At 38.6% G+C, this 22,831-nt stretch overlaps 1 protein-coding gene across 9 annotated transcripts in view; it reads right to left on the bottom strand.

Moving 5' to 3' along the window:
* Positions 1 to 1,559: 1,559 nt before the first annotated feature.
* Positions 1,560 to 22,831, bottom strand: part of LOC140516228 (kinetochore protein Nuf2-like) — a 276,512-nt gene continuing 255,240 nt past the window's right edge. For all 9 annotated transcript variants that reach the window (XM_072627275.1, XM_072627277.1, XM_072627279.1 and 6 more), the window contains 7 exons: positions 16,076 to 16,169; positions 14,732 to 14,794; positions 11,698 to 11,835; positions 9,395 to 9,535; positions 6,367 to 6,542; positions 4,236 to 4,371; positions 1,560 to 1,930 (listed from right to left, as the gene is read on the bottom strand). In XM_072627275.1, coding sequence (XP_072483376.1) covers positions 1,790 to 1,930; positions 4,236 to 4,371; positions 6,367 to 6,542; positions 9,395 to 9,535; positions 11,698 to 11,835; positions 14,732 to 14,794; positions 16,076 to 16,169 — 889 coding nt within the window. In that variant the 3' untranslated portion in view covers positions 1,560 to 1,789. The remainder of the gene's footprint in view (positions 1,931 to 4,235; positions 4,372 to 6,366; positions 6,543 to 9,394; positions 9,536 to 11,697; positions 11,836 to 14,731; positions 14,795 to 16,075; positions 16,170 to 22,831) is intronic.

The raw sequence follows: 22,831 nt of genomic DNA, 5'->3' as shown, positions 1-22,831 counted from the left end.
TCCTGAAGAAAGGGGGCCCAGTTCTCAATTGCTACAGCGTTTTAGTGAGTAACTGAGACCTCCCTCTCTCAACTGAAGTGCAGAGTGGGGACAGAAGCCCAGTTGAAAGGGAATGAGTAGAAGCCTGGAGCCACGGGAGGGGGGAGGTGCATTTAGGGTTGGAGTTAGACTACAGGGCAGAGCATGGGGGCTGAGGATCTGTCCGATGAAGCCACAAGACTTCTCTTGAATACAGCCCCCCCCCCCCTTTCTCCTGCTCACATGACTTACCTGAGTGAGGGTCAGGAAGTGGGAGGCCCATTTAACCCAATCTAACCAACCCTAGTGCTCCTATAATGCACCTAGTGTCAGCCAAAGGTCCCCTACAATCTCCTTGTAACCAGACTGGCTGCTGGGCTGCTGGTCACTCACATCAGACACACATCTTTCTTGCTAACCCTCTAAGTTGTCTTAGGCTGGAAAAATTTTTCACCCCAATTCTGTTTTACAGAATTTGTCTTAAGGCATTATTTTAAACTTGTTGGTAGAGGAATTTGGGAAAACTCAGATCCTGCCTTTACTCCACCATCTTGGTTCTGCACCTCAAGAAGTGTATTTTAATCAAAGTGAAAAAGCTGACTTAATTGGAATCCATGGTGGTCTGAAAATGGAATTCAACATAAAACTTCCCTTGGTGCTATACAAAATAGGAAGCATAGAAACATCTTGTTAAGCTCTAATCAGATACATGAACTCAACCCTGCTAGGTACAAATTTCAATTTTCTTTGCTTTGTGATAAAACAGATTAATTACTTGAAATGTCAGTTGGACATGAAATTGGCTCTACCCACAGCAGTTGGCTGACTAGACACACACAAAAAAAAATCGCTGGAGGCTGCTTTACGTATCTTTGCTGTGGTGAATCCTCCAAATCCCACTTAAGTTTGGATTAAATAAACTCAGAACAGATGTAAAGTGAAAAAGAGTAGTTTTCAGATCGATTCTGAGTGAAAAACATCCTCAATTTCACAACTCCAACTTCACAGACCACATAACATCTAGATGTTCCAGCAGTTTATAGGTAAGACCAGGGGTCAAGGAGGAGTTCCCTTCTTCCCAGGTCAAAGTTCCAAATACCAAACTTGGTTAGGACCTGCATGTTTCACTAACACTTGGTGTAAGCATGAAAGAAAGAGCTGTTAACCCCACTGGTGTCTTTGGTAACAAAGGAAAACTAAACTATTGGTCAGGCACATAGGGTGCAGCAGACTTCCTGGGGCCCAGCAGTGTTGGGCATGAGGACATGGATTGGAAGTCAGCCTTCTGCTGGATGACTGAGCAAGTCAGCAAAATCTCTGAGCATGTTTTCTCTAAAACAGTGATGGTAACAGCACTAAGCTCCCACAGTTCATGTGAGGGTCCAGTGACATCATGGATGGAAGGGGGCCTAATATAAACACAGTTAGAAGAGTCGAACTGCAAAGCAGCTCCTCCTCCAAAAAACAAAAACACCTCTAAAGCTCCTGCTTTTCTGGATCTCCTCACTCCTCCTGACAAGTGACCAGAGTCCAGACATGAATTCTGAGGAAAATTACTTTATTGACAAGTGATTTCTTTAAAAGGAGTAGTAAAGCATGTTATTTAAGCAGATCATTCTGTGTCAAAACATTTTAATTTCCATCCAGAGAGCCCCAGTCTACCATCATAACACTCAGACAGTCTCACTGAGTTAGTCCCTCTCTCAAAACTGAACCTTCATCTGTTCGTTTACATTCTGAATCAACAAAAAACAAGGCAATTTAACGCAGTCTAAATGACAGAATCGAGTGCCTTTAACTCTTTCTTCAACTCAGCGACTTTTTCATTAATTCTAGCTTTGCCCTCCTCTGCTGCCTTTTCCATAGTTTCATGGTATTTCTTCACAGCACCTTTCAAGGTGAGGAAGATTTCCTAGAAGGAAAAATGAGAGGCCATGAGTTTTATTTTGAATAAACTAGAGCTTACCTCAGTATTTCATTAAATTGGTGGTCTAAGTATGTATAGGCTCTATTGACCCAGATCACAACCTAGTCACTTGGTCAATTGTTCCAGTTCCTGGGGAGCCAGAGTCCCTAAGTCTGGCTCTGTTCCACCTCTATGTGGGCCTCAGAAAGCAAAGACCAAATCAGCAATCTTCCATCACTCCAGGGCAAAGAGCCCAAGCTCGAGAAGCATGGCCCACAGGGCACTTACAACCTGTATAATCTGGGGAAGGCACTTCCCATTCTTGGGCCTCAATTTCATCTGTCAGACAAGGAGCTTGGGCTATACGGCTGGTGAGGCTGCTTCAATTTCACTCCTATGATTTTATACTCTCTAATAAATCCTTGGACTTCAGGGTGGCAAACTCCCTTTGCTGGTGACCTTATTTATAGCACTCCAGGTCACCCAGTCCCTTCTCTTCCCATCATACTGTTGTTAAGCTCTTCCCCATTCTCAATCCCTTCTTTTCATAGTCCATGTCCTAGCTTCATGGAAGCTGGGATCTTGCTGGAAGTCTGGCCATCACTCTGGCATCCTCTGATGCCAGGAGGAAGAGGTCCATGTACATGCTGTGACATCACTCCTATGAACAAAACAAACTGCTGGCTGCACCCAAGTCCCTGTGCTGGTGTCTGCTTCTTTTCCCTGACCACCAAGTGATCACCTCAATCATCTATACTTCTCTCATCTCCATTTTTACATCCCTTCTCCCACCCAGATCCAATCAGTTCCCTTATGCTGCTAAATCAACTTGCAGAACATCTTTATTTCCACTCCCCCAGCCATCTGCCCAGGTCAGATACTCATCCCTCTCATCTGGACAACTTTAACAGCCCCCTGTCAATGATTTCAGGCTCTTCTCATTCCCATCCATCTTCCACATGGAAAAAATAAATATTAAGGGAAACCTCTGCCCATGTCACTCTCCTGCTGACAAACCTTTAAGTCAATCCCTTTGGTTACAGAACAAAATTCAACCTTCTCAGCCTAGCATTAAAGGTCTTCCACAATCAAGAGTTCTGTATACTACCCCAAAAAGGCTTACTAATCTCATCACTTTAATTCAAACCCTTGCCCCAGCCTAGCTTTCCAACTTCAGTAGACCTCACACCTCTTCTTGTCCTCTACGGTGAATGAATCAATGAAAAGCATTGATTAAATGCTTAACATGCCAAACTCAGTGCTAAGGATTGAAAATACAAGTGTAAAAACAAGTTAGTTTTTAGCGCAAAGGAGTTTATGTTCTGATGGTGGGGATATTACATCTGGAGAAGCAATGGCCAGGAAACTGAGTTATGGTCTGGGAAGTCACAAAGATGGTAGGTGGTAGAGGCCTTAAAATTCAACCTCAGACAAAGTGACTCTGGGCAAGTCAAGTAACTTCTGTCTGCCTCAGGTTCTCTCACCGCACAACAGAGATTATAACAATACGCACCTCCCAGGGCTGTTGTGAGGAGCATTTAGCATGTTGGAAAGCACACAATAGGGGATCCAGAAGTACTTATTTTCTTTCTATTCCCCACCATTAGCACAACTTTTCCAGATATATTAATGGTGCCAGTGGATTCCACTATACCTTAAAGAGCAGGTATTTACATCCACATTTGACTTTTCACCCACCTACCTCCCTTCTCCACGGGGCCTTGGCCTCCCTTGTGCTGCCCCTATGCCTGCTACACATTCCCTCTTTACCTCAGCCAAAGAGAATCTCTCAGCTCCAGTCCTGCCTCCCTAGCTTGTCCATTCCAGACATCCTGTATGTGTGTGTTGTGTACGTGTGAGCTTGTATGTGATTTCCCTGGAAGAATGTCATCTCCTTGAGGGCAGGAGCTGTTTCAGTCTGAGCACAGGCACTGAAGTCTTGTGCTTTGTCATCGTCTCTAGCACTGGGCCGATTCGTAGCATTTAGCAGATGATTAACGAATGCCCTTCACTACAGCATCACCTAGCATTTGTCAGATCCTTTTTTATCAGAACGTTAATTCAGAGTCTTTTTTAAAAGACAGTAGCCTTAATCAAGCCTTAATTTCTAAGAAATGAACATAGTTTTAATAACAGCTAACAGCAACCGTGAGAACCAAGTATTTTGAAGAGATTCTGTCTGCTGGTCATGCTTACAATTTGATGACCAAATGTTTGCAGGAAACACCACCAAGAACACACCAAGGTTCCCTGAACAGTCGTTCCTTTACTTGGCAGTTACAGTGCATCTACAGGTCAGAGCTCTCCTCACCTGGAACTTTAGCTTCTCACTTTCAGTGACATCTTGGAGCTGCTGTATTTCACGTCTGACTTTTTGAGTCTTACATTTAATTACTGTCACCTGTTCACAAACGGTTCCTCTCTTCTTCTGAAGTTTCTTACATTCCCTACAGGAAAAATCAAGACAGTGGAATCTGATGGCTGCTCTTTGAGCAAATGTCCAAACAGACAAAAACAAATTTTGAATGGAAATGCAAGATACTCGAAAGTATTTCTCCTTATTCCTATCAAGTAAAAACCTTTGCTTGAGAAAACTTACAAGTGTACTCAAGATAACAAGTGTACTCGAGATAAAAAAATAAATAATTAAAAAATCCAAACAGTGCCAGAATCATTTCATATTAGTGAGTTTTAACACCTAGAAGTAAGTACTTAAAACTCAGGATATACCGCAGAAAGACAAACTCCAGTACAATTCAAATCACTATCCCAAAACATTTCTAAATCTGGTCAATGGACTTTTACAACACGGTGTTTTTTTTTAAAACAAAAAAAAAGATATAGATAATTAAAGATAATTACTAGTCTTTTGTTGGCAAAAGAAAAATTTTTTTTTTAATTTTCTAGAGCAACTTTGTGCATACATTTCCATAAGTGGATAGCTCAGGAAGAATCTTTCATCTCTTCATTTTTATGTTAGAATGTGAAGGGTGACTTTAGGAGAGCCTAAGTTATCTTCCTTAATAGTTATACTTAAAGTATTTCTTCAAAATATTGGTGGTTCCTCTATGCCCAAAGGGCTACAAAAATGTGCATACCCTTTGACCCAGCAATATCGCTACTAGGACTATATCCCCAAGAGATCATAAAAATGGGAAAGGGTCCCACATGTACAAAAATATTTATAGCAGCACTCTATGTAGTTGCCAAAAACTGGAAGTCAGGGGGATGTCCATCAATTGGGGAATGGCTGAATAAATTATGGTATATGAATGCAATGGAGTACTATTGTGCCATAAGAAATGAGGAACAAGAAGACTTCAGAGAGGCCTGGAAGGACTTATATGACCTGATGCTGAGTGAAAGGAGCAGAACCAGGAGAACTTTATGCACAGCAACAACCACAGTGTGTGAGAGTTTTTTCTGGTAGACTTAGATTTTTGTAATAACACAAGAACTTCTGAAAAAAAAAATCCCAATGGTGGACCTCAAGGCAAAATACCTTCCACACTCAGAGAGAGAAATATGGAAGTCACTCACATAATGTAGCAGATCATGTTTGTGTATGTGTATCTGTTTGTGTATCATGTTCTGATTTGTTATACGGATTCTTTCATTTATCTTAGTCTGACTACATAGCATGACTATAGTGAAAATATACTCAATAGGAAAGTATATGTAGAATCTATACAGAATTGTATGCAGTCGTGGGGAGGGAGGGAGGTAGTGGGGGGTGGATGGGGAGGGATAAAATCGCAATTGTATGGCAGTGATTGTTAAACATTAAAAAAATAAAAAAATAATAAAAATTAAAAAAAAATAAAAAAAAAAAAACAAAATATTGGTGGTTCCAAAACATTACAAATTACCTCCTCCTACTTTCCAGGGTCAAATACACATCATTAGAATTAATAGAAAGAGATTTCATTTGATTAAATGCCAATTTTAAAATTAAAATACCAAGTAAATGATTAATTCTCAGCAGAAACAAAGTGTAGAAATTTTCATATTATAAATACAAATACTACAATCTGGCACAGAAGCTAGAAGGGACATGCTTTAAGAACCATGGATACAACAACTAACAGCTCAGGATGTTTTCACTTCTATGGCCAAGACAGACGATCAAGGCATTTCTTTCTAGAACGCATCAACATTAACAGCCTTCTAGAAATTTGAGAATATTAATGTTGTCGATTAGGAAAAAGTTTCAGAATGGGTCCTAAACCACAAACGGAAGACTCTCCTTTAAAAAATTACATAAAAGGAATGGAATTGTCTTTTTTTCTAAAGGTGAGGGTGTTCGTGAACTTCATATTTACTTAAGTTTATGTTTTTGACTAATTATGAAAGCAATGATTTCTTTCAAAAGATCCCAACTGATAAAATACTGATCAATTTGAATATTGTGTCATGCAGTAGAAAATAGTTTAAATTCATACTCTAGTACTAGGCATTTATATTGTTTGAAATCCTCATCTTTCTTATTTATCTCTAGCTGGATTTTGGCAAGCTTCTCTTTCTCCACAACAGCTTGTCTTTTCAATGAGGCTTCCTCGGTCTTCAGTTTCTTTAATTCGGTCTGAGCACTTTCAATCTGGTCCTCCAGGGACTGGTTCTGTGAAAGAGAAAGTATTTAGAATCAAACAAACCAATGAGGGTTTAGGAAGGTGAAGTTTTTGTTCCTCTTTCTTGTACCCTGGAACAATTAAATACAATATTAATGCAAGATTAAATAAACCTTGAGAGGTGAGAAAACACTGTCTGGATTAGATAGTTAACAGGGCACCATGATAGGTTTCTCAAAAGGTAAGGAACATGATGAAAGCAGTAGGAGTAAGACTGAACAGGTAAGAGAACCAAGCAAGGAGACTGATGTAGTAATAAATGAAGTGAACTGTGTTAGGGTTGGAGATTTAAATGTTACCATCAGTGATTATACTTCTGGATTTTATTTGATCTGGTCTGAAATCTGTCCTGCAGGAAATCAGAATGCAGTCTGAGTGTGTTCTCCTATCAGGATAACTGTGGTAAGTCAGAACCTCATATAAAAGACACTCACTATTTGACATTAAGAAAAATGTTAGCTGTGTGACGTCAAGCTAGTTTACTACTCTGTAATGGGATAATAGTAGCCCCCACCTCTCAGAATGGTTGTGAGGATCACATGATTGTCAAATGCTTAACCCAGAGCCCAGTAGAGGGCAAACACTGTATTGTTATTTCTTTAATTAGACATGATTGCCTCATGCTTGGTAACCTCATATGGGTTTTTTGATGTGATCGGTATAGACTGGAGATGAGATGATTTTCTATGTAAGGTCATTTGGAAATGAACTCATTTGAAATGAGGCCATCTGACTGGCAATAGGTTTTATTTCAATCTCCAAATACATAATATTGTTTATAGTATTATGTTTCTAAATTGTCCTATATTGTGAAATCTGATAAGCTGTTGTATCTGATACTGTTAGAAAGCAATTTCTCTTATAATGTGGATGTCAGAAAATTAATTGTACTGTAAAGAAAAAAATAAAAAAGGGTTTGGAAACGTAGGTCATTTTATGAGCCTTGCCGACCGTGTGATATTCTGAAGGAAGGGCTGTAATTAAGAAATTATAAACATAAGAAAGTTTTGTCCAAAATTATTCGGCTATCATTTAAAACACTCTCTGATGATGGGGTCTGGGGGTCATGTGGTGGCAGCAATTAGGAATCTATTTGTGGTGATTAGGAATTAGGAATTCATTTTAATTTGGGATTTATTGACGATACTTCAAGGTATTTTATGCCACTTTAGTTTTGATAAATTCCAATTTTAAAGATTTACTTTAAGGGTTAAATAAGAGACAACTATCAGTTTGGAAGTTTCCAACTAATTTAATTCACAAAAGGTGACTGATTATCTTTTTATATCAGGGTAAATTTTAAACTGTTTCTTAGAAAGCAATACTTTTAGAAAGAAATGTTTAAGTAAAAATTTTTGTGTGATTTTTAGAAGGTGGTCTAAATTTTATGAGCTAATCTACTGCAATAATTTGATAGTATTGACAACAATTGTGTCCAGTCCTACTGTGATTAATGAGACTTTACCATTTGAAAGGAAACTTCTTTTTGGACCCTGAATATTCTTTTTGAATTCTGTGTTAAGTGAAAAGAATAGCAGCACTATTAACTATCTGAAATGAAAAATGGCTTGGAGTCTACCTTGTAAATGCCTTAAAGACACATCCACTTAAAGACATATCCACTTTCACTAGGGATTATTTATTTGAAAGTGGCTAGAAATTGAAAACGCTTTGTTATAAACAACTTATTTACAATTGTAGTTAATATGAGAGAATTCATTAGAATCTATCTTCTTACAACAGTCTTCTGTTATTAGTTCCTTAGCACAGTCTCATCCTCCTAATGGGGGAATGAACATTATCAAGTACAAAAATTGGCTTGAAATTTTCGGGTTGTATCTGAGTTTCTTAGATATATCAACATGATACTAGGCGTGCATTGTAAATTCTCTGATCTAAAATGTTCCCAATTTGATTTTCTAATACTAAGGTTTGAGCTAAATCTCACTAATCAACTTGTTTATGGGCAAAGCAAATTTAAAATTGTGCTAAGACCAATTTTGTAAAAGGTTTTTTTGGCAGAGAAAAGGAGCCCTACAACTGTCTGAACTGAAGAAGCTGGTTGGCTGGAAACTGCTCTGATGCCAAACCTAGACCCGATGGTGGCAACAGATGGTGTCCAGACAGTTGTATGAGCCTTAAATGGACAATTTTATTATACTTTTACCATTTTTACCATTTTTCCTGTGTGCCTTTTACCTGTAAGGCATGGGGGAGGGGGGGGCAGTGTCACTGATATCACTGTATCTGAGTATTACAGTTTAAACAGTAGGCATGACTCCTAAAAAAAGTTCTGAACTTGAAATACAAAAGAGAGCATTTTCATTTACACAGAAAAATACAAAAAAGCATCGATCTTTTAGGAAATCATGGCTCTCCACACTTCATACCATTCATTTGCTGCCACATTTGGATGCTATTACTCCAGTCTCTAATGTCCTATGGGGGGTGAAGTGTGCACAAAGGAGGTCCATTTTGGAAGTAACTCAATTTTGAGAGTTTCGAGGGATAATACCTCACGATATTCAGTATCCGGGGTAGATGCTAAACCAACAGGGGGAAAAAAAACAGATACCCCTACTGCCACCGAGATTATTAGGAAAATCTTAATAACAATCAATGTAAGTGCCTATTGTTTCATCTTTGAGATGAGATGAAACTACGTCCATGTTTTGAGTTCAACCTGAATGAAAATAGACGATTTGGGGGATCCTACTTAAAAGTCTGATGGAAAATACTAGAGCCTGAATTCAGCAGAGTCTTGGAGCACCAGGATTTACCTCCACACAGGAAGCGGTGAAGGACTGCTGAGGTGCAGATGTTAGCATTAGATAACACAAACCTCTTTTGAGATCCTCATTTCTTTGTCTGAGCTCTCTGCAAGTTCTTGCATTTTCTTTTGATATAATTGTAGCTCCGTCTGGAATGTAGACACAGCCTCATTCACATCTCGATAGGCTTCATATTTCTCAGTCATCTCAAGCTAAAAAGAAAAAATACTAGATAGAAATCACAACTCAATTATCTTCTTTATATAAATAGTAGTATTGTCAGTTTGCTTGCTCCTCAATAATCTCCGTACTTAACAGAGAATGAAGAACTCTATGGAACAATTCAGTTTCTCAGTAACAGAGGACTATCATAGTCTCAATGCACACTGTTATCCTTAATTGCCAAAATGTTCTTGGCACTCTTTAATACAAATGAACTCACAATATTTCCAAATAAATATTCTAATCCTGGTGATGACACAAATGTTTTATTTTTGGCATTAATACTAAAACTGTCCTTGATTAATTGTAGAGCAACTGTAAGACCTACATTAAACCTTTCTATTGATTTCTATAACATAGCTCTGGGAGTAAAAATAGCCTTAATAAACGAATTCACCAATAATCTTCCACCTTACTTTTGACAATAGATTTCACATTTATCCCAATAAAATTTAACTAGAAAAGTTAAGTAGAACAACTGACTGACTTGGTTTCCTTTGCTTCTTTCAATAGAGACAAACTGGAGAGAAACAGAGAAATGATGACATGGGGGCACCTGGGTCATCCCCCCTGAATGAGGCAGAGGTTCGGTGTCATGGCTTCCATGATTCTTTCCAGGATTAAATCTATGATTCAGTGAAAGAGGCCCATAAACTCTTTTAGGGACCAACACAGGGGAAAATATTCAGAAAGAAGTAAATCAGAGGGAGACTTCTGGGAACCAAGATGGTGGAGTAAGCAGTAAATCACCCTAACTCATTTTCAACCTCCAGACAACCCTAAAATAGTGGCCCCAAAGAAATCCTACAAAAGCAGGACCAGCAAAAAGACAGAGTGAAACCGTCTTTGAGCCCAAGACACTTGGAAGATTGAAAGAAAGATCTGTCTCATTCAGGTAAAAAGGGTGAGTAGTCCAAGACAGGAAGCATCCCATTAAGCCAGCAGGAAGTCCCACCCCCACAAACCAGCAATAGATCCTGAGGCCCAGTCTGGTGGGGCAGGCAAACACCAACACCAGGACCTCCGTGTGCATGCTTCAAGGTAGCCCTGGAAAACCAGGTAGATGCCAACCCTACCAATGCTTAAACAAACAGGCCAATTCGGGGTCCCCATCACATGTGTCAGCACAGCCATGAGCAAACAGTGGTCAGATCACCACGTGTTGGGGAAATATAGAAACACTCCACTGGCCTTGGAATATGTCAGACACCAGCACTAGGACCCTGGCTCAGCATCAGGCAAGCTGTCAGACTCCTATGGCTTCCAGAAGCATTAGCCACTCCCCACCCTACCACCTCAGTGCAGCACCAGAACAAGATGTAACACCAATCATGGCAGCAAATCTGAGGATTAATGCTATGAAGAATTTTAAGGGTCTAATTGAATAAAACATTGTTCAATAAAGTAAATACAGGAAGGCAGAAATCTAGCCAGTAAATCTTCATCTTCTCATAGTACAGTCTTACATAGATACGTATGAATGTATGTCTATATATGAGGATGATTATAGATATCTAAGTATATGTATGTAAGCTTATATATGTATGTGTGTGTATATGTGTGTATAAGTGATACATATAGATACATACACACACACACATATATCTGTGTATAGGCATCTGTGTATATATATATAATGTGTATATGTGGGTGTGGTGGGGGTGCATGTATGTATGGGTTTAATTGTAGCCTTCTTGAGGGAGGAATGAGATTGGGGAGGAGAAGAAGAAAGTAAAAATTATACCTCAGAGAAGAAAAGAAAACTCAAGAAAAAAATAAGATGGAAAGCTCTGAATGCAATGTGTAGTATTTATTATATAGACTTTCTAGAAAAGGAAATTTATTGCTATATATTTTGAATCTTCTCTTACATTCTGCTGTACAAATAGCAATACTTGTTTCTTTTCTTATTTTAGATTTAAGTTTTAGCATTTAAGTTTGTTTCTTTTCCTTTTCTTATTGTGGAATGAAATATTTAAATTTAAATAAATTAATTTCTAAAAAAGGAAATAAATGATTTGGAAAAAAGTATTAAAAAAACCGGTAGACTTACTCTAAGTAGTATAAAAATTAATGCTAAAATTGTCTTGATATGTAATTGTGGAAAAATACTATTAAAAAATAATAAAACTGCTTTCTCTAAATTACTCACCTTTGCAGTTTTGAGTTTCTGCGCTGTCTCTTTCATTTTCTCAATATCGTTCTTTAATTTCTCTGGAGAGTCCACAATTTTTTTTTTCAAACTCTCCTGTTCTTCTTCCAAAGTAACTAGTGACAATTTTAATTCATTCTGTTGAAAAAAGAATATTAAAACTTTGGATTAGACAATCAATCTGGGAGAGCGGGGTTCTTTCCCCACAATAATGAAGCTCAAGATGGTTAAACCAAATCAATGGATGATCAGTGTGGTAACACAAAACCCAAACTTCCTTTAACCATGAAGCAAAGAAACCCGGACTGGGCCTGAGGCTGCAAATCTGAGCTGTGGCCACAACCTGCCACTCAGTCAATGTGTGACCTTGGGTACTTCCCTTAAAATAGGTCATTATTGAAACAATCTGGTATTGGCCAAGAAAGAGAATGGTGGATCAATGAGTACGTTAAGTACATATTACATTAAAAGACCATAGTAATCTAACATATGATAAATCCAAAGATTCAAGCTTTTGGAACAAAAACTGATTATTTGATGAAAACCACTAAAAAAACTGGAAAATAGTATGGCAGAAACTTGATATAGACCAACATCTCATATCATATTCTGAAAAAAAAGGTCAAAAAGGAGACATGATTTACACATAAAGGGTGATACCATAAGCAAATTAAGAGTCTGTGGAATACTTTACCTATCAGATCTATGGATAAGGGAAGGATTTAGGACCAAAGGAAATATACAGAGCATTACAAAAGTAAAGTAAGATAATAAATCAATTAAATAAAATTACATTACAAAATGTAAAGATAATTTTTCTTATACAAAATTTTATTACATAAAAGCAACCAAAATTATAGGGAAGCAGAAAACTGGGAGAAAGAATTTACAGTATCTCTGAAAAAGGCATAATTACTCAACTACATGGAAAACAGAGAAATTTATAAAAATAAAAATCATTTCCCAATCGATAAATGGTCAAAAGATACGAACAGGCAGATTTTAAAACAAAAAAAAAAAAATCAATGCCATATAAAAAAAATGTTCTAAATCATTGATTACAGAATTGCAAATTAAAACCACTCTGAGGTGCCAACTCACACTCATCAGATTGATTGATATGCCAAAAAAGGAAAATGATAACGTTGGAGGGTATGTGGCAAAACTGACACATTAACGCCCTGTTGGTGTTGTGAACTGACCAACCATTCTGGAGAGCAATTTGCAACTATGCCATAAAGCTGTGCATACCCTTTGATGCACCAATACCACTGCAAGGTCTCTATGCCAAAGAAATTTTTGAAAGGGGGGAAAAGGGAAAAGAAAGGGCTTATTTGTACAAAAATATTTATAAGCAGCTCTTTTTGTGGAGGCTAAGAACTGGAAATCAAGGGGATGCCCATCAATTATGGAATGGCTGAACAAGTTGTGGTATACCATTGCGATGGAATACTATTGAGCTACACGAAACGATGAGCTAGTTGATTTTAGAAAAACATGGAAAGACTTTGGTGAAATACTGAAGTATGAGCAGAACCAAGAGAATGTTGTGTAGGGTAACAGCAACACTGACTAATGAATCTCAGCATTACAATGATCCAAGACAATCCCAAAGGACTACCTAATGATGAAGTATACTGCATCCAGAGAAAGAACTGATACTGTCTGAGTACAGACTGGAGCAGGCTATTTTTTACTTTTTCTTCTTTTTTAAAATTTGAGTCTTCTTGTACAAATGACTAATATGGAAGTGTTTTACATGATCATACATGCATAATCTGTATCAGACTGCTTACCATCTCAGAGAGAAAAGAGGGAGGGAGTCAATTTGGAATTCAAAACTTTTAAAAAAAATGTTTAAAATTTAACATGTATTAGGGCTGGGGGGTTGGGAGGAAAAGAGTTTGGAACTCAATTTTTTTAAATGAATGCTAAAAATAAATTTTAAACAACACACATAATGACCACAACAAGGTACATGGAAAGAGCAAACCACAAAACCAAAGGAGAACGTTGCAGAATTACAATGAAAATGTGTGGGCCCCAAAGAGAAAATGTGACAAGATGTCTTCCTCAATTGCTCTGGAGAGGTGGGAGGTCCACAGATGTGGACCACTGTATATATTTAAAGACTTTTTTTGATGTAGTGATTGGTTTTTCTGATTTTTTTTCTTCTTCCTCCTTTTTTTCTTGAAAAATTATGTTATGTGGAATGGCAGTCTGGGAAACATAAGGGAGTGGGACACTAGGAGAATTTTAGGTGATATAAAAGCAGAATGTTATCAATAAAAATTCGATTTAAATTTCTTTCCCCTCAGTATCCTAGGTGTACCAATTTAATTTATGGAAAAGCCTTTTGATTTAATGTAACCGAACTTTTGACTTTCATCTTCTCCTCTCCGCTTTGTTTGCCAACTCTCTCCATTTCCCATCAGGCTACAGCTGTGTAGATTTCACCATCATGCCCTAGAGACCTCTTCATCTTGGACCCCTGCCCCAGAGCTTCCTCCTCTGATCACAGGACTCAGCCAAGAACTTCCACTTGAGAGCATCCAAGTTAGGTGGCTCTTCTCCACCACATAACTGGTTCTCTCCCCTTCAGAACAGGGTGGGGACTTTGCCTTTGTGTTCCCAGGACTGAGCAGAGTGCCTGGCACACAGTAAGAGCTTAATCAATGCTTGCAGAGTAACTTTCATCTTAGAGATGAATAGTTTGAAGCCCAGACACAGATGACTTCCCCGAGGTCACACAGTGGCAGTGTAAAGAGTAGAACTCAAAACTCCTAAGTTCCATTCGAATGCTTTTCATAATACCAAGACTGTTGTCACTTTATGGACAAGAGATTTTGTTTTAATGTTTCAACTCAAACAAGAAATCCTTGTGGACATAACTGTATTCCTCAGATAAGGAAATGTTTGTTGTCCAATGAAAGCTCCATTTCACCCTGACCACCCACACAGCTCCATTGTTCCTCTGACTTCCCAGGCTCAAGGTGGCAAGTCTAGTTAAATGAAAATTAATGAAGATGTTTACCAGATATTTAGTAGTCTTAGAAAGGTTTAACTTCTTCTGGGAAATTTCTTCTTGTATTGTTACCTAGGTAAGGAAACAGTAATCAAGAATTGTTTAATAACCCAGAAACAAAATCTATCACTGAATATCAGGACATAGTTTTAATAGCACTCAAAATAGTATCAGCACATGAATGGTAGAATCATTATAAACACAATGATTATACATTTACCAGGTGACCCAAGGATGATCAGGCTGTGGGATACAGGCTCATGTTAACTAAATTCCTATGTTGTACCAACATATCAGAACCCTAATTCACAAATTCAGGGTGGAGGGTAGACCTGGCCCTACCACCATTACTGGTCATGTGAACAGGGCATTCGCTATCTCTTAGCAGGTAAGTCATTTCAGGAAATTAGATGACAGAAGAAATGAACAGTTGCTTGGTGAGCATAGTATGAGAACAAAGGAAGGTATGTATTCTTGAAAATCTTCCATAAAATCAAAATCAAATATTATAATAAAATATATTTTTATAATGTATTTTATATGTAAAAATAAACATATAATAAAATGCCCTCTTCTACTTCATGGCTATTTTTGTCTAAAGAATTACTAGCAGCTTCCATAACCAGGGCACCCTCATCCTTGAGAGGGTTAAGGAAACACTAGCAAATCCTTTCTCTTTGGTTCCTGGTCTATACTCCATCTGTGAAGGTTACCACTGTTCTGTTAGGACAGGAGAGCACAGTCATAAAACACTGAACCTGAAAGAGACCTTATAGACCATCTTGACCTCGAGTCTATGAACTTGTTTTTTAAAAAGTAACTTGCTAACTATTACTTCAACTTAATTGATTCCCTTTTTATTTTACACATCAAAAAAAAATCTTCTGACAAGTTTTTAGGCTTCCACAGAATGCCAAAGGAGTCCACAACACAAAAAAACCAGTTAGGAACTTTAACCTATTCACTTGACAGGAATTACATTTTTTTCACCCATTTTACCCTATGAGGAAACTAAGGTCCAGAATGTGGAAGTCATGTGGCCCAAATCACTAACTCCAGGCCAAAATACCATTTTTAATGTCATACTTGATAATGTCATCTGCCTAAGTTTGTCTGATGATTTGGGAGGTTCCTTGACTTTCTGGATTGGATTTTGGAGACACCCTCCTTCTTCGAAATCTGCAGGGTAGATTACTTCTATATCTGACTAATTTCCTCTTTTGAAATGATCAGGGAAACTAGAGGTGGAGCCCCAGGTTCCACATTCCAGGGCCATGATAGCCAAACTTGATTTGAGCAGGTGAAAACAAGCAAAGCTCCACAGCACAAAGGGTTTGAAGAACAGGGTCCTACTGTTTTTTGATGAAATCCGTTCAGTGTTTGCTGCAGCTCATGGATGTCCTCTAAGAGTTGCTTGCATTCAGCTTGCTCTTCAACTGGGACAGAGCTAGGAAGAAGGAAAGAGAAATCAGGCCATGAGAGCACCCACTTTTGCCTTTCAGAGCCTAAGGAATGGCCATCCCACCATATAGCAATCATTTTAAGTCTATAAAAAAATAGAAGAAAAGGTATTTTGTTTGAACTAGATCTGTGACTTCACTGGGAAAGAGGCGGCTAGATGAGGAGCTTCCTCTATCAAGGCAGATCAGGCCTTTGCAAACAATGGTTTGGAGATGCACCCTGCCTGGGCACTGGACAAGGGTCCCCAGAGCATCAGAGAGGAGCCCCAGGAAGATAGAGCTCATCAACAGATGAAGCCATGGTGCATCTCACTGTTTCTTACGGAACAATCATATTCCCTGATATCTAGAGTCAACAATTTCTTTAGCCATTCCTTTATCAACAGGTATCTTATGTTGCTTCTTTGCCTTCACAAAGAGTATTGCTTTAAATATTTTGGTGTTTATGGGACTCTGCTTTTTGTCTTTGACCTCCCTGGAGTACAAGCTTGCAGTGGGATTTCTGGGCCACAGTAAGGACTCTCTATGTCAAGTGCCAGAATCAAATATAACATCCTCTATTTGGTATCCGGAGGCCTTTACAAACTGATTCACTCCTACCTTTCCAGTCTTCTCACACTTTCTTGATCACTTTATATCCTCTGTGATCCAAGAACAGGGGTCTCCTGGTTGTTCCTTGCACAAGACCCTTCATCTCCCAAATGTATATTTTAATGGCTCTCCCCAAGGCCTGGAACCCTCTTCTCACTTCGTCTCTGAGGAGGCTTTCTTCATTCTCCTTAATGCTCAGGCCTTCTCTTTGCTAACTACCTCCACCTTATCCTTTATCTGCCTTGTTGGAACATAGTTCTTTCCACACTGTCTCTTCCATTAGACTGAGCTTCTTAAAAGCAGGAACCATTTTTTTTTTACCTTTCTCTGTATCCCCAATGCTGAGCAATGTGTAGCGCACAGCAAGAATTTAATAAACGCTAGTTGACTCACAGTAGTCCTGTGACTTTTAAAATTTCATTTTTAAAATTTTCAATTTAAGTTAAATGAATTTTGGGGCATTATTCCAAATGGTTTCCCACAGTGGCAAGCCCAATTCATAGGCCCCTCATCAATGATGGTCCCATTACCCTCTTTGGTGTTCTTGCCATCCTTGCCAATTTAAAGGTTGTGAGATAAAACCCTCAGAATTGATTTCATTTCCCTATCTAATTCTTCTAGATTTGAAGCATTTTCCCCCTTTATGGTGGCTGATGGCTTGGAGTTCTTCCTTTGAAAATTAATTCCCTAGAAATCTTGGTCTTTTATCTGTGAAACTTGTGGCAAAGATTTTGTTTCAGTTAACTCTTCTTAACAGCACTTGTTTACACAAATCTTTTTTACATTTTTGTAATCAAAGTTGCTCATTTTAGCTTTTCTGAACCTTTTCCTATCAATTACCACATTTACTTTCTTGTTCCAAACATCTGAAACACCATTTTTTCTTACCTGTAACATATTTTCCAAACATCGATTCATTTGGAGCTTTACCTTTCCCAGTTGTCTTACAATTTATAAGTTTGTATCACTTTGGAGTTAGTTAGAATAAGACAGTCAACAGCTTCATCAAAAAGGCACAAAAATTCACTGAAGAGAAGAATGCCTTAAAAATTAAAATTGGCCAAATGAAAAGGAGATACAAAACTCCAAGAAAATCATTCCTTAAAACTTAGAATGGGGCAAGTGGAAGTTATCAAACTTATGAGAATACAAGTTATTCCACAACTGATAAATGCTCAAAGGATATGAACAGGCAGTTTTCAGATGAAGAAATCAAAGCTATTTTTTTTCATATGAAAAAAATGCTCAGGGCCAGACTCATAATGGCAGAGTAACTGCACCGACATTCTAGAGTGCTCTCACCAAGCCCAGTCAAATACATACCTGTAAAAAATGACTCTAAAATTCTGGAGCTGCAGCAGTGAAGCTGAAGGAGTGAAGCAAATACCCAGCCCAAGACAGACTGCAATGTCACTGCAAAGTCTGTCATGCCACACTGGGAGCAGAGCGCAGTCCAGTGTAGGCCATGCCAGCACAGAAGGGACCTGAGCTAGGTCTTGAGGCAATTGAATCTTTCCCATCTGTGGCAGCTTCTAGACTTCACAGTCCCAAAATGTTGAGGGCAAATTGGAAGGTCAGTGGAAAAAATCTGTGGGACCTGTGTGAGAGAGAGTAGAGTGGTCCAGTCTCAGCCCCAAGACAGCAGAGGGGGGAGAGTGTGGAGGAACTCACAGGAGCCACAGCAACATCAGGGGCAGCTGCAGCCACTGTTTCTAGAGCTCTGACCCACAGATTGTGGGGAGATCAAGTACACCCTTCACCCTCACTGGAAGCAGAGAATTACCTTGATAAAGAGTTAAAAAGTCAAGTAAATGCCTGGGGAAATGAGAAAAAAAAACAGAAAAATAATCAGACTACAGAGTCTTACTTTGTTGACAAGAAAGACCAAAACATGCAAACAGAAGATAACAAAGTCAAAGCCCTTCCATCCGAAGTCTCCAAGAAAAATATGAATTGGTCTTAGGCCATGGAAGAGCTCAAAAAGGATTTTGATAATCAAGTAAGAGAAGTAGAGCAAACATTGGGAAGAGAAATGAGACTGATGCAACGAAATCATGAAAAACGAGTCAACTACTTGCTAAAGGAGACCCCCCCCCCCAAAAAAATGCTGAAGAAAACAACACTTTAAAAAATAGACTAACCCAAATGACAAAAGGGAGCCAAAAAGCCAAAGAGGAGAATGGCCTAAAAAGCAGAATTGGCCAGATGGAAAAGGAGGTCCAAAAGTTCACTGAAGAAAATAATTCCTTAAAGATTACAATGGAGCAGATGGAAAATAATGACTTTATGAAAAAGCAAGAAATTGTAAAACAAAACCAAAGGAATGAAAAAAAATAGCAATGTGAAATATCTCATAGTAAAACAAATGACCTGGAAAAATAGATCCAGGAGAGACAATTTAAAAATGATGGGACTACCTGAAAGCCAAGATCAAAAAGAGAGCCTAGACATCATCTTTCAAAAAATTAAAGGACAACTGTTCTTATATTCTAGAACTGGAGGGTAAAATAAATATTTAAAGAATCCATTGATCACCTCTTGAAAGAGATCCCCAAAAGAAAACTCCTAGGAATATTGTAGGCAAATAACAGAGCTCCTAGCCCAAGGAGAAAATATTGCAAGCAGCCAGAAAGAAGCAACTCGAGTATTGTGGAAATACAGTCAGCATCACACAAGATCTAGCAGCTTCTACATTAAGGGATCGAAGGGCTTGGAATGATATTCCAAAAGTCGAAGGAACTAGGATTAAATCCAAGAATCACCTACCCAGCAAAACTGATTATAACACTTCAGGGGGGAAATGGTCATTCAATGAAATAGAGGACTTTCAAGCATTCTTGATGAGAAGACCAGAGCTGAATAGAAAATTTGACTTTCAAACACAAGAATCAAGAGAAGCATGAAAAAGTAAACAGGAAAGAGAAATCATAAGGGATTTACTAAAGTTGAACTATTTACATTCCTACATGGAAAAATCATATAACTCTTTAGACTTTTCTCAGCATTTGGGTAGTTGGAAGGATTATATACATTTAGACAGAAGGCTAAGGGTGAATTTAACAGGTAGGGATGATACCTAAAAAAAATAAAATTAATGGGTAAGAGAGGAATATATTGGGAGGAGAAAGGGAGAAATAGAAAGGAGTAAATTATCTCACATAAAAGCCGCAAGAAAAAGCTTTTTCAATGAGGAGGAAAAGGAGAGGTGAGAGGGAAAGAGTGAACCTTACTCTCATTCACATTTGGCTTAAGGAGGGAATAACAAGCACACTCAATTGAGTATGAAAATCTATCTTACACTACAGGAAAGTAGGGGGTAAGGGGGATAAGAGAAGGGAGAGCAAATGGGAGGAAGGAGTAATTAGAAGTACATACTTTTGAGGTGGGATAGGGTCAAAAGAGAGAACAGAACAGATGGGGGCAGGATAGATTGGGGGGGGAATTGTAGGTAGTCTTCCACAGTATGACTTATGGAAGTTGCATAACTACACATGTATAACAAACTGAACTGCTTGCCTTCTCAGTGGGGATGGGTGGGGAGGGAGGGAGAGTAGGTGGAACTCTGTTTTAAAAATGAATGTTAAAAATTGTTCTTACATGCAGCTGGGAAGATATACAGTCAATGTGGTGTAGAAATCTATCCTGTCCTACAAAAAGATAGAGGGGATGGGGATAAGAGAAGATATTGGTGTGATAGAAGGGCAGATTGGGTAAAGGGGTGATCAGAATGCATGATCACTTGGGATGGGCAGAGGGGAGAGATGGGGAGAAAATTTGGAACTCAAATTCTTGTGGAACTGTCTGTTGAAAACTAAAAGTAAATTTTAAAAAAGAAAGAAAAATAGGGGGGGAAAGAGTATTAAGACAAAGATTCAACACCAGTGGAGAATGGAAGGGGAAAGGGGGGGAATTGACACTAGGTTTAGGGTTGCAGGACTTTCAGTGTCAAAGAAGATTTTGTACTTGGTGCTGGAGGTAATTGGGAGTCACTAGAGTTTATTGAGTCAGTGAGGTGGGAAGGAGGAAGAATGATGTGGTGGGACCTGCACATTAGCGTCCAAATGGAGGGTAGATTAAGGGGAGAGATTTGAGGCAGGCAGACCCACCCATAGGTTACTGCACCAGTCCAACTGCAAGGTGGTAAGGGCCTACACAGATGGGTTCACAATATCAGAGAAGAGAGGAAACATATTTGAGAAATGTCACAAAGATAAAATCTCTAGCCCTTGGCAACAGCTTAAACATGGGAGGAGTGTGAGAGTGAAAAGTTCAAAATACCATCTAAATTGTGAAGACAGGATTCAACTCCCTGTCAACCCCATCAGAATTGTTGAAGGTGTTGTGGGAAAGCAGGCAAACTGTTAGTGGGGCTAGAAATTCATCCAGCTATTCCAGAAACAGTTTGAAACTGTCCCAAAAGTCAATAAACTACTAGGCCTATGGTCCAAAGAGATCAAAGAAAAGGGAAAAGGACCCATGTCCAAAAATACTGACAAGAGTGGCAACAAACTGGAAATAGGAGGATGTCCACTGATTGGCAAATGGCAAATAACAAGATTGTTATGGTACATGACTATAACAAGATGTTAGCATGCAGAAAGAAAAGATGAAAGGAACAGTTTTAGAAAAATCTGGAAAGGCCTTTTTATTTAACTGATGAAAAGGGATGAGAACAGACCCAGGAAAACAATTAACTTAGTAACAACCACCTTGAAAGATTTAAGAACTCTAATGTAACAACTAACAACGATTTCAAAGGACCTACCTACCTCCTAACGAGTGACGAACTCAAGGCACAGAATGTGATGGGCTGAGACATGGTAAATGTGTGGATTTGTTTTAATTGACTGCTTTAAGGTTAGGGTTAGGGTTTAGGGTTATAAATATATTATCTGCCTGTGTGTACATGTATTTGGAGTTGGGTACAGGACATCTGAGGGGGAAAGGCGAGTTGGTCATAGTATTGCCAAAGAAAGGATTATTGAAACATTTTTTAAAATGCACAGAAGAAAACAGAATTTCAGAAGGACACATACAAGCAGGATAGGAAAACCTAAGTTCTATTTAAAAGGTCCTAGTCCAGGGGTGGGGAACCTGCACCTTCAAGGCCACATGAGACTTTCTAGGTCCTTGGGTGCAGCTTTTTGACTCTGTTCAAGTTTTACAGAACAAATCCTTTTATGAAGGCGATTTGTTCGGTGAAGTTCAGATTCAGGCAGAGGGCTGCACTCAAGGACCTCGAGGGCAACACGTGGACTCGAGGCCACAGATTCCCCACCCCTGCCATGGTCTGTGGCTATGACCACAATCTAAGAAGTTGGATGGAAATCAGAAAAAAAATTAGGAGGAATACAGGCAGAAAAGAGTTAGACTTTTATGCTTCACCACTTCACCAAAATAAAGAGCTGATCAGAACTCATGTTCCTCCTAGACTACGGCAGCCCAATCTGACTCTATCCCAGTTACCTCCGGAGGTGAACACACAGTACAGGGGCAGGTTTTTTTGAGCCCTCTTACTGTCCCATTGACCCCCTACAGACCCCTGAAGGTGATTATGACCAGAAGTAAGACAGATAAAGTCTTTCCTAAAATAGATGATAACTAAAACACCAAGAAACAAAGAAAAACGCTCATCTTCTGGTTTTGAATCTCACATAGAAAGTCTACAACTCACAACTCCAGAGTGGTTTTCTTTCTCCTATGTGACTTATGAACCAGTATTATAGGTATAAATAAAAAAAAACATATAATTGGGATCAATTGGTCAGAAATTGAGTTAAGAAATATACATGCAGAAATAATTTAGGAGGGCAATCTCATGGAATTAAAGTTTCTGACATATCAAGTTTGCTCTCTGCCTTGGGCTAAGTAATGTGACATGAAGCACACCTCGAAAAGTGACCAAAGAGATTACATAGTAAAAGTCAAAAGAAAAGAACCTTTTTCTTTAGAAAAAAAAAAATCTGAATTGCTCTACTCAGTATTAAGAAGCACTCAGAACACACACATTTATAATTCAAAATGTTAATAACTGCCTACAATGTAAGTCTTCTACTTA

Source organism: Notamacropus eugenii, chromosome X (assembly GCF_028372415.1).
Source record: "Notamacropus eugenii isolate mMacEug1 chromosome X, mMacEug1.pri_v2, whole genome shotgun sequence".
NCBI lineage: Eukaryota > Metazoa > Chordata > Mammalia > Diprotodontia > Macropodidae > Notamacropus > Notamacropus eugenii.
This window is presented reverse-complemented; position numbering and strand designations above follow the sequence as displayed.